General features: G+C 38.6%; 1 protein-coding gene across 1 annotated transcript in view; it reads left to right on the forward strand.

The window, feature by feature from the left end:
- The window catches only part of RGS6 (regulator of G protein signaling 6), a 581826-nt gene that overhangs the window by 390141 nt on the left and 178572 nt on the right, over positions 1-13113 (forward strand). The window contains exon 3 of the mRNA XM_082617819.1: positions 12603-12702. Coding sequence (XP_082473945.1) covers positions 12603-12702 — 100 coding nt within the window. The remainder of the gene's footprint in view (positions 1-12602; positions 12703-13113) is intronic.

The following is a 13113-nucleotide window of genomic DNA, read 5'->3' on the forward strand; positions in this document are numbered from 1 at the left end:
CTGATGCATACATTCGATTATTAATTCAATAAATATTTACTGAGCACCCACAATTAGGATTAAATGGTGAGCAAAAACATTTATTCTAAAGAGAAATACAAGTACGAATTAAAGTGATAATTGATAGAAAAGATAGAGGGTTCTATAAGAGCTTACAACAGAAGCACCGAGAAACCATAGACAGATTTTAAGTTAAAGGATCAAATTTTTCCTTTAAGAGCATCAACAGGCTGCATGTAGAGAACAGATCGGAGAAGAATCAAGATCTGCCTAACCATCCTTCATGAATGTTCTTTAATACAGTGTCTTTGTGGCAGAGAGTGTTACTTGGTTAACCCAACCCCATTTCCATTCTCCTATTCCCATACTTCCATGTGGTGTAGAGGCTGGAAAAGCTAATTACCCTCTTCCCAGCTTCCTTTGCCACCACATGTAGCCATGTAACCCTGTTCTGGCCAATGAGACTAGAACAGAGATCTGTTGGGATCTTCTGGGAAGGAATATACTTTTCCAGATAAAAGGAACAAGTACAGCTGTACCAACGCTTCCTGCTTCTTCCCACCTTTCTTCTTCTTTAACATAGAAGTGATGTCTAGAGCTGTGATAGCTATCTGGAAACTGTGAAGGAAAAGCCAAGATGGTGATTCATATAGAATTGAGTAACTGCGGTAATGCCAACAGCCACCCACATGGATATTACTTGTTATGGGGGGAAAATAATCCCTCACGTTTGAACTTTGGATTTTTAAAAATTTTTTATTGAGGTATAGTTGGTTTACAATGTTGTATAAGTTTCTGGTGTACAGCAAAGTGATTCAATTATATATATATAACTATATATGTATATATTGTTTTTCAGATTCTTTTCCATTATAGATTATTACAAGATATGGAATATAGTTCCCTGTGCTACACAGTAAGACATTGTTGTTTATCTGTTTTACATGTAGTAGTGAGTGTATGTTATTTCCAAACTCCTAACTTATCCTTCCTCCCCTTTTCCCTTTTGTAACCATGTTTGTTTTCTATGTTGGTGAGTCTGTTTCTGTTTTGCATGTAAGATCATTTGTATCATATTTTAGATTCCACATATAGGTGATATCATATGATATTTGTCTTTCTCTGTCTGACTTACTTAGTATGATAATCTCTAGGTCCACCCATGTTGCTGCAAATGGCATTATTTCATTCTTTTTTTATGGCTGAATAATATTCTATTGTATATATGTTATGACATCTTCTTTATCCGTTCATCTGTCAGTGGACATTTAGGTTGCTTCTTTGTCTTGGCTATTGTAAATAGTGCTGCTATGAACATAGGGATATATGTATCTTTTTTTAATTTGTTTTTTTATACAGCAGGTTCTTATTAGTTATCCATTTTATACATATTAGTGTATATATGTCAATCCCAATCTCCCAATTTATCACACCACCACCCCCCTGCCGCTTTCCCCCCTTGGTGTCCAACGTTTGTTCTCTACATCTGTGTCTCTATTTCTTCCCTGCAAACTGGTTCATCTGTACCATTTTTCTAGGTTCCACAAAAATGCGTTAATATACGAAATTTATTTTTCTCTTTCTGACTTGCTTCACTCTGTATGACAGTCTCTAGATCCATCCATGTCTCTACAAATGACCCAATTTCATTCCTTTTTATGGCTGAGTAATATTCCTTTGTATATATGTACCACATCTTCTTTATCCATTCATCTGTTGATGGGCATTTAGGTTGCTTCCATGACCTGGCTATTGTAAATAGTGCTGCGATGAACATTGGGGTGAATGTGTTTTTTTGAATTATGGTTTCCTCTGGGTATATGCCCAGTAGTGGGATTGCTGAGTAATATGGTAATTCTATTTTTAGTTTTGTAAGGAACCTCCATACTGTTCTCCATAGTGGCTGTATCAATTTACATTCCTATCAACAGTGCAAGAGGGTTCCCTTTTCTCCACACCCTCTCCAGCATTTGTGGTTTGTAGATTTTCTGATGATGCCCATTCTAACTGGTATGAGGTGATACCTCATTGTAGATTTGATTTGTATTTCTCTAATAATTACTGATGTTGAGCAGCTTTTCATGTGCTTCTTGGCCATCTGTATGTCTTCTTTGGAGAAATGTCTATTTAGGTCTTCTACCCATTTTTTGATTGGGTTGTTTGTTTTTTTTAATATTGAGCTGCATGAGCTGTTTGTATATTTTGGACATTAATCCTTTGTTCATCGATTCGTTTGCAAATATTTTCTCCCATTCTGAGGGTTGTCTTTTCAGCTTGTTTATAGTTTCCTTTGCTTTGCAAAAGCTTTTAAGTTTCATTAGGTCCCATTTGTTTTTATTTCCATTACTCTAGGAGGTGGGTCAAAAAAGACCTTGCTGTGATTTATGTCAAAGAGTGTTCTTCCTATGTTTTCCTCTAAGAGTTTTATAGTGTCCGGTCTTACATTTAGGTCTCTAATCCATTTTGAGTTTATTTTTGTGTATGGTGTTAGGGAGTGTTCTAATTTCATTCTTTTACATGTAGCTGTCCAGTTTTCCCAGCACCTCTTATGAAGAGACTGTCTTTTCTCCATTGTATATCCTTGCCTACTTTGTCATAGATTAGTTGACCATAGGTGCGTGGGTTTATCTCTGAGCTTTCTATCCTGTTCCATTGATCTATATTTCTGTTTTTGTGCCAGTACCATATTGTCTTGATTACTGTAGCTTTGTAGTATAGTCTGAAGTCAGGGCACCTGATTCCTCCAGCTCCGTTTTTTTCCCTCAAGACTGCTTTGGCTGTTCAGGGACTCTTGTGTCTCCATACAAATTTTAAGATTTTTTGTTCTAGTTCTGTAAAAATTGCCATTGGTAATTTGATAGGGATTGCCTTGAATCTGTAGATTGCTTTGGGTAGTATAGTCATTTTCACAATATTGATTCTTCCAATCCAAGAACATGGTATATCTCTCCATCTGTTGGTATCATCTTTGATTTCTTTCATCAGTGTCTTATAGTTTTCTATATACAGGTCTTTTGTCTCCTTAGGTAGGTTTATTCCTATGTATTTTATTATTTTTGTTGCAGTGGTAAATGGGAGTGTTTCCTTAATTTCTCGTTCAGATTTTTCTCATTAGTGTATGGGAATGCAAGAGATTTCTGTGCATTAATTTTGTATCCTGCAACTTTACCAAATTCATTGATTAGCCCTAGTAGTTTTCAGGTGGCATCTTTAGGATTCTCTATGTATAGTATCATGTCTTCTGCAAACAGTGACGGTTTTACTTCTTCTTTTCCAATTTGTATTCCTTTTATTTCTTTTTCTTCTCTGATTGCCATGGCTAGGACTTCCAAAACTATGTTGAATAATAGTGGTGAGAGTGGACATCCTTGTCTTGTTCCTTATCTTAGAGGAGATGCTTTCAGTTTTTCACCATTGAGAATGATGTTTGCTGTGGGTTTGTTGTATATGGCATTTATTATGTTGAGGTAGATTCCCTCTATGTCCACTTTCTGGAGAGTTTTTATCATAAATGGGTGTTGAATTTTGTCAAAAGCTTTTTCTGCATCTATTGAGATGATCATATGGATTTTATTCTTCAATTTGTTATTATGGTGTATCACATTGATTGATTTGCATATATTGAAGAATCCTTGCATCCCTGAGATAAATCCCACTTGATCATGGTGTATGATCCTCTTAATGTGTTGTTGGATTCTGTTTGCTCATATTTTGTTGAGGATTTTTGTATCTATATTCATCAGTGATATTGGTCTGTAATTTTCTTTTTTTGTAGTATCTTTGTCTGGTTTTGGTATCTGGGTGATGGTGGCCTCATAGAATGAGTTGCGAGTGTTCCTTCCTCTGCAATTTTTTGGAAGACTTTGAGAAGGATGGGTGTTAGCTCTTCTCTAAATGTTTAATAGAATTCACCTGTGAAGCCATCTGGTCCTGGACTTTTGTTTGTTGGAAGATTTTTAATCACAGTTTCAATTTCATTACTTGTGATTGGTCTGTTCATATTTTCTATTTCTTCCTGGTTCAGTCTTAGAAGGTTATACCTTTCCAAGAATTTGTCCATTTCTTCCAGGTTGTCCATTTTATTGGCATAGAGTTGCTTGTAGTAGTCTCTTAGGATGCTTTGTATTTCTGCAGTGTCTGTTGTAACTTCTCCTTTTTCATTTCTAATTTTATTGATTTGAGATCTCTCCCTCTTTTTCTTGATGAGTCTGGCTAATGGTTTATCAATGTTATTTATCTTCTCAAAGAACCAGCTTTTAGTTCTCTTGATCTTTGCTATTGTTTTCTTTGTTTCTATTTCATTTATTTCTGCTCTGATCTTTACAATTTCTTTCCTTCTACTAACTTTGAACCCAAAGTTGTTTGTTCTCCTTTCTCTAGTTCATTTAGGTGTAAGGTTAGATTGTTTATTTGAGATATGTCTTGTTTCTTGAGGTAGGCTTGTGTTGCTATAAACTTCCCTCTTAGAACTGCTTTTGCTGCATCCCATAGGTTTTGGGTTGTCGTGTTTTCATTGTCATTTGTCTCTAGGTACTTTTGAATTTCCTCTTTGATTTCTTCAGTGATCTCTTGGTTATTTAGTAACGTATTGTTTAGCCCCCATGTGTTTGTGTTTTTTACATTTTTTCCCTGTAATTGATTTCTAATCTCATAGCGTTGTGATCAGAAAAGATACTTGATATGATTTCAGTTTTCTTAAATTTACTGAGGCTTGATCTGTGACCCAAGATGTGATCTATCCTGGAGAATGTTCCATGTACACTTGAGAAGAAAGTGTAATCTGCTGTTTTTGGATGGAATGTCCTCTAAATATCGATTAAATCTATCTGGTCTATTGTGTCATTTAAAACTTGTGTTTCTTTATTAATTTTCTGTTTGGATGATCTGTCCACTGGTGTAAGTGAGGTGTTAAAGTTCCCCACTATTATTGTGTTACTGTCGATTTCCTCTTTTATAGCTGTTAGCAGTTGCCTTATGTATTGAGGTTCTGCTATGTTGGGTCCATATATATTTATAATTGTTATGTCTTCTTCTTGGATTGATCCCTTGATCATTATGTAGTGTCCTTCCTTGTCTCTTGTAACATTCTTTATTTTAAAGTCTATCTTCTCTGATACGAGTATTGCTACTCCAGCTTTCTTTTGATTTCCATTTGAATGGAATATCTTTTTCCATCCCCTCACTTTCAGTCTGTATGTGTCCCTAGGTCTGAAGTGGGTCTCTTGTAGACAGCATATATATGGGTCTTGTTTTTGTATCCATTCAGCAACCCTGTCTTTTGGTTGGAGCATTTAATACATTCACCTTTAAGATAATTATCGATATGTATGTTTCTATGACCATTTTCTTAATTGTTATGGGTTTGTTTTTGTAGGTCCTTTTCCTCTCTTGTGTTTCCCACTTAGAGAAGTTCCTTTAGCATTTGTTGTAGAGCTGGTTTGGTGGTGCTGAATTCTCTTAGCTTTTGCTTGTCTGTAAAGCTTTTGATTTCTCTGTTGAATCTGAATGAGATCCTTGCCAGGTAGAGTAATCTTGGTTGTAGGTTCTTCCCTTTCATCACTTTAAATATATCATGCCACTCCCTTCTGGCTTGTAGTTTCTGCTGAGAAATCAGCTGTTAACCTTATGGGAGTTCCCTTGTATGTTATTTGTCATTTTTCCCTTGTTGCTTTCAATAATTTTTCTTTGTCTTTAATTTTTGTCAGTTTGATTACTATGTGTCTCAGCATGTTTCTCCTTGTGTTTATCCTTTATGGGACTCTCTGCGCTTCCTGGACTTGAGTGGCTATTTCCTTTCCCATGTTAGGGAAGTTTTCGACTCTAATCTGTTGAAATATTTTCTCGGGCCCTTTCTCTCTGTCTTCTCCTTCTGGGACCCCTATAATGTGAATGTTGTTGCATTTAATGTTGTCCCAGAGGTCTCTTAGGCTGTCTTCATTTCTTTACATTCTTTTTTCTTTATTCTGTTCCATGGCAGTGAATTCCACCATTCTGTCTTCCAGGTCACTTATCCGTTTTTCTGCCTCAGTTATTCTGCTATTGATTCCTTCTAGTGTAGTTTTCATTTCAGTTATTGTATTGTTCATCTCTGTTTGTTTGTTCTTTAATTCTTCTAGGTCTTTATTAAACATTTCTTGCATCTTCTCGATCTTTGCCACCATTCTTTTTCTGAGGTCCTGGATCATCTTCACTGTCATTATTCTGAATTCTTTTTCTGGAAGGTTGCCTATCTCCACTTCATTTAGTTGTTTTTCTGGGGTTTTATCTTGTTCCTTCATCTGGTACATAGCCTTCTGCCTTTTCATCTTGTCTATATTTCTGTGAATGTGGTTTTTGTTCCACAGGCTGTAGGATTGTAGTTCTTCTTGCTTCTGCTGTCTGCCCTCTGGTGGATGAGGCTATCTCATATGACAATATTTTTATATTACTTTATAAGTTTACCTGCCAACTCCAGAACTCCACACTCCAGAGGCCCTCCTTTTCACGTGCTGCCTCTCCCCTTCTGCACCATGTATCTTTTTAAATTAGTTTTATCCAGATATATGCCCAGGGGTAAGATTGCAAGATCATATGGTAGCTCTATTTTTAGTTTTTTAAGGAACCTCCATACTGCTCTGAGTTTGGATTTTTTAAAACTTTCCATCAAAAGCATTCTAGGCTGATACAGTGATTCAAAAGTAAGTTTAACTGAATACATATTAGCAGACATTGCAATCATTGTCATAGCTAGCACAAGGAATCTCAAAAGTCTGCTCCTGACATTGAAATCAGTCTTTTGAATGGGATAGAGGAAAAGGGTGGAAGTCTTGATGGTTCCCCCTCTGAGGGTCTCTGAAAGTGGTATTCCTTAGTGTTTCTAGCTTCTTTGGAACTCATACTTGGCTCTGCTGTCTCCAACACAGCCTACATCCCGGAGTCTTTCTGAAATTTATTAGTCCATGGTGAAGAGGAACAGATTCTCTCTTTTACCTACTTTTTGTAACCATAGAACCTAAATCAGTGCCTGGCACTTTGTAGATGCTCATTTAAATGTCCACTAAACCAGTAAGAGAAGCTGAGGACAGTTAAATGTTGAGAATAACAGTGTGCGGTGTTTTAAAAATTAAAAGTGAGAAATGGCCTGATCTTATGGAACACATATGGGACAGACCATACTCAGTGACACATGCCCATTTTGGATTAAGAAATATGATTATCATTTGCCAGCTCTGATTCCTGCCTCTGAGCTGATAAGATGTGTCCAAAGATTCATTTTCACTCATTCGCAGACACCAAAACAGAAGGTGTTTTTAAATAATGCAGGAGCTGAAGTAACAGTCATTAGTAGCTAGAAATAGGCAACTGATTGCTAAGTCAAGATGAAATGCTTCAATAAAAAAGACCTTCATGCCTGAGGCATACTCTGCCTTCTTTGCTGAAGTTGTGGTGGATTTTTTTTTTTAATAATGGCAACATAGTTTGCCTATTCTTGACGTTTTCTAATCTTCCACTGAGGAAAGATTGGAGGAGCTAAATAAATTAGTTAACAGATAATTAATTTACACAAACAAAACTAATATTGGCTCTTAGTCATTTCTGTTAGGCATGCCATCTATCCAAACAGAGATGGAGCTGGGCAAGAAAGGGCAGTGTCAAGGCTTCTTTGGATCATGTCTCTGTCTGACTTCTGATGCCATCTGTCTGAAATGATTTCTAAAAACATCAAAAAATCCCTGCTCCTGCCCAGCACCTTTCCCCCACCTTGCACTGCTCAGCACTGGGAAGCATTCTGCATGGATCCACCTGGCAGATGGGCAGAATGGTAACCCAGGGGCCTGATGGCTGGTCTTATTCCTTCCTTGCAGACACAGCTTTGCATTTGTCAAGTCAGAGAAGTCTCTCGTGTTTTAGAACTAGAAATCTTAGTTTAGCAACCAGAGCTATCGCTGTAGAGATGAGGGAAGTGAAGTCTGGAGAGGTTAAGTAGCTTGTCCAAGGTCAACACAGCAAAACAGTGAAGCTGAGGCTGACATTTCTCTTGGGCCTCAGACCAGTGTTCTTCCTACTGTGCTTCTGTGGCTTCAGTTTGTAAAGGGAGGATTGCTTCTCCCCACTCCTCTCTTATACCCCATGGCTCTTTCAGTGAATTATGTCTACTGTCCTCATAATATTCCTCATTTCAAAGAAAACCCACTCTATGGTATAGTGCTTTCCATTTTTCCTGCTGTTTGGAAGGATGTTTTACCTGCTTGTCAGTGCTGAGCTCTGAGCTCCTTAGAGAAGGGCGTTTGGTTGTTGTGAGCCATCCAGGCAGAACTGGCCGAGCTGGCCACGTGGTTTCTCTGCATCACTTGGTTGTCAGATAAGGGCCACCTGCTTATTGATTGGCACAGTGTAACTTAGGTTCAATATGCTCCCTGATGACACAGAACTTCAGGGAATTGATGTTGCTCTTCTTCAGGAACAAAAGGTACCAGAAGTTAGATGGAACTGAACAGTCAAGAAAACAAAAGTATATACCTCCCATCTCCCTGTTCCCAACCCAGGAGCTGTGATCTGCCAATAGAGGATAAGTCCAACCAAGCCCCTGGGACAAAGAGAGAAAATGCTGAGCAACCAGACATCAACAGTCATTGGGCCAAAATAAACCTTGAGATGGTTGAGAATCTGATTGTCTGGATCAATTTCTCTTTTTTCTCCTTTATCCTCTTAGGACTGAACTAAACGTTCCCTTCAATGTAAACAGTATTAAGTGCCTTGTGTCTAAAAAGCATGTTGGCAGGCACTGGTTGAGGATAAAAGATGAATCTTAGATTTAGCAGACAGAGCTTGGGCATTGGAGACAGGAAGACTTGGGTAAGAATCCTGGCTTTGCCACTTAATAGCTGTGTGTCCTTGGATAAATGACTTAACCTTTCTGAGCCTTAATTTCAATATCTTGTTAAATAAGTTTTAAGACTGAGAAAAGTATCAGATAATTGATTTTAAACACCCAGGACAGTATTGATCATAACATAGATGTTCTGAAAATGTTTGTCATTATAATTTATATAAGCTCTGGGAGCCCACTTTTGATCTTTTGGTAGGTCTGTACTCTTAGCATTTCTCCGGAAACCATGAAAAAATGTTCAGAGACATTATTAGCTGATGTCACAGTGGACCATGCTATGGAATCAAACTCAGCTATCACAAATTTGCCTGACATAATGTTGGTAGAATAAACCCTAAGAATTTTTAAGCACATGGTGAATGGTGTAGATGGAATTTCTGCATTCTTTAAAAGGGTTGGATTCTAGGATGCCCTACCTCTAAGGTTTATTGATTATTTGTTGTGGCTTCATCAATTTTGACAAATGCATTTTTTTCAGAGCCCTGTGTACTAGTCAGCTATAGCCACAATTTTTCTGCATAGCAAATCACTCCAAACTCAGTGCATACAAAAATAAGCATGCATTTCTCACTCATGAGTCTGCAGGTCAGCTGAGTTTTGACTGTCTAGCTATGGGTTGGGTCCCTTCTGCTCTAGATGTCTCTCACCTTCCTTGGAACAACAACTATCTGATGCAGGAGGGCCAGGGAAGTGGGTAAACATCACCATCCAGGTACATTGAAAGCCTCTGCTCACACCACATTCAATAACATCCCATTAGCCAGGCAAGTCACATGGCTAAGCCCCAAAGTCAAGAAGCAGACTTTCTGCCCACCATGAGGCCAGAACAAGGATCTGGGTGTCTGTTAATTCTGGGGAGGAGTCAAGAATTGGGGATCAATGAAACATTTTTCTACACCTCTGATGCTGTAAACTATTGCTAGAACGTTATCCCCTTTCTGGTCATTTAAGGAGATTGTCCTTTGGATCTAGCTGTAACCTCTGACAAGTGATCTACCTCGGTACGTTGTGAGCCAACATAAGAGGATAGGTCTTCTTCTTTTTTTTTTTTTTGCGTTATGCGGGGCTCTCACTGTTGTGGCCTCTCCCGTTGCGGAGCGCAGGCTCCGGATGCGCAGGCTCAGCAGCCATGGCTCACGGGCCCAGCTGCTCCGCGGCATGTGGGATCTTCCCGGATCGGGGCATGAACCCGTGTCCCCTGCATCGGCAGGCGGACTCTCAACCACTGCGCCACCAGGGAAGCCCCGGTCTTCTTTAGTAGACAGGTCCTTTTAAGATTCAATGGTGTGATAAAGCAACTAAACAGAGCAGAGGAAAAAACAGTCATGGAGATGTCCTCTGTCAGTTTTTAAATCCAGTCCACATCAGAACAGACTGGAACTTTTACCAACTAATGTCAAGTCAGGGGTCTAACTGAATTGAAATATTGGCTTTCCTCCAATTCCCAGTGATTTTCAGGCCATTTCATAAAAAGCAGCAATGTAACTGATATTTCTGGCTTCACATAGCACACTAGATCAAAAACATAGATTACTTTGAAAATCTGATCATTTTTCTAGGAATAACTCTCCTTGACTATCAATAAGTAATAAATACTCAAACTACTCTGAATCGTTGCGGTGAGTTTAGAGGACAAAAGGTGGGGCTCTAGTTGAGACTATTAACAAGAATGTGGATGAAAATCCTCCTTATCCTGTCATCTAACAGAACACAGGTCTTCAGAGAATGACCCTTTTTCCTGGTGTGATATATTCAACCACTGCCTAAGGGCAGGGAGCTTAAGATTCTTTCTCACTATCAGTTCTTCTCTGGGAAACCAAGAAATATCCAGGGGAGAATGGTCTTCCTGCTTGGCTGCTTCTCTGAGACTCTTACTGGGTGACAGAACACCCCAGGGTTTAGAAGCCTGATCTCTGGGATGGCTGGATTCAAGCTCAGATCCACCACTGGGTAGCTGTGTGACCTTTAATCTCTGTGGTGTCACTGATGCTGCTCACAGATGGTCCCCTTCCCTCTCTTCCTGGCACCCAGAAGACTGGACCCCCTGGTTCCTTTGTGGTTGTGTGGTGACTCATCCTGTCCAAAGAAATGTGATGTTATTATAGTAACGTCTGGGCTATAACATGCAATAACTCATGCAAGAGTCTCCAGAATTCTCTCTTGTCTCTCTAACACAGTGAGCAACAACATTCAAGATGGTGGCTACTCCATCAGCCTCGGTCCCAGGGTAACTACAATGAACAGAGTCCTCCTGGTGATCTCTGATAGACTTGTAGCATGAGAGAAAAATAAACTTGGTTACATTAAACCATTGTGATTTTGAGGGTTATTTGTTACCACAGCTTAACTTAGTCTACCCTGATTGATACACCTCACTAAATCTCAGCTTCTTTATCTGAAAAGGAGCATAGTAGTGGAATCTAGGCTATGAAGTAATCATGGGAATTAAATAGGATAATATGTCTATAGTACTTAGAATTGTACCTACATAATAAATTCTTAATATATTTTGGCTATTATATATTATCATTATTATTATGTTATATCTTATGCTAACTTTGTCTCTAACAAGTTACCTATTTCTTTCAAATAAGTTGTTAGTCATGTGATTTGAGAAACTCACTTACCCACAAATTGCTATACTAGTACATTAGACTAGGGGAACTCCAGCTTTAAATTTCTAGACTTAAAATTATGTGACTCTACTCTGGAAGCACTCAGAGAATCCATCCTGGTGTTTCAAATACATTCTATTGCTTAGGGGAACAAAATATGTGATAAAACTAAGCACTATCTTCTTCCCTTTTCCAGTTGCCCTTCCCTACCACTCAACAAACAAAAAGATCTATGTCCTTTTTACAGGTTGCTCTGTATGCTATTCCGAAGATTTCTGCCCAGGAAATTACATCTGGCTTGTAAATTCTCAGCTACAGATTGGTTTCCCAGTTTAGGCACCTACATCCTTGGTAGTCCATCTCCTCTCTCTGTTCTGTTTTCAGTCTATGTACACAGTATCTTGTCTCGTCAATACAATTTCACCCGGCTCCAAGCCGTAGCCCACCATGGTCTTTCTCATCATAGTGTGGTCTTCTCTAGTCCAAAAGGAGAGGATCCTGTTCTTGTTCCATCTTAGTCCTGGGTAGAGGTGACCCCCCTCATGCCACCACTCACAACCATGAGACTTGTCCTCCAACGTCTCCAGATCAGCACTTTCCATATCTTGAGTTATACTCTTTATTTTCTCCCCTATGTGACTCTGGCTGAATCCTTCTCTAGTCCCAAAGGCAGCCCTGCCTATATTTCTAACAGCAGTATGTTAATATGTTAGGTTAAACTATAGGACATTGCCATTTTTAGGTTGAATGTGGCAATTTCATATGGTTCAACCTATATATAAACCCAATTTAAGAAAGAGGAGGAATTTCATCACATACATATTGAATTGCATGTTGGATCCAGTCCTATCAAGAATTTCTTTCTCCTTACTTGCTGAAATGGGGACAAGTGGTTGTTCTTACAGACCATGCTTTATGCTATTTATATATAACCGCCTGGCCTCCCTATCCCCAGCACTTGGCTCATAGCAGATCCTGCTACTAAGTTTATTGACTAAGGCAGAGGCTTTTCCTGATATCTCTTATTGGCATCCATGTTCCCACATTTTGGCTATTTATAAAGGTACTGTTTACTGTTACTTTGTGAGATACAATAACACTTCTTTAATCTCTTTCAGATTGAAGACATCATTACAAAGATGCAAGATGACAAGACAGGTGGTGTGCCTATCAGAACAGTCAAGAGCTTTCTCTCCAAAATCCCCAGTGTTGTCACAGGTAAATGTTCTCCTTACAAGATGTTGATGGCAACAAGAAAGTGTTGCTGAGTGTTGCATAGCCTTGACTGTGACCTGGGAGGTGTCTAATAGTTTGTGAATAGCAAAGATGATATGTTAACTGTGCTTCTTATATAAAGTCAAGTTCTGATCCTGGTTTCTAGGAAGAAGCTACTGTTTGCCAGTCATTAAGAATGGTCTAACCATGACTAGCCTATGGTTGAGGCTTCTGGAAAGAAACAAACTCATTAATAAACTGGCTAGCCCATCAACCATTTGGCCTATGGGGTGTACACAAGCACAGAAATATTAAAGAAATTATTTTAGTTTTAAACAAGCTTTAAAAAAAAGTCTTATATTCAAATTCTACAAAATGCTTTAAAGTGTTTTAACTCATTGTACTTGAACTCTT

Source organism: Mesoplodon mirus, assembly GCF_964341445.2.
Source record: "Mesoplodon mirus genome assembly, chromosome: 4".
Lineage (NCBI taxonomy): Eukaryota > Metazoa > Chordata > Mammalia > Artiodactyla > Ziphiidae > Mesoplodon > Mesoplodon mirus.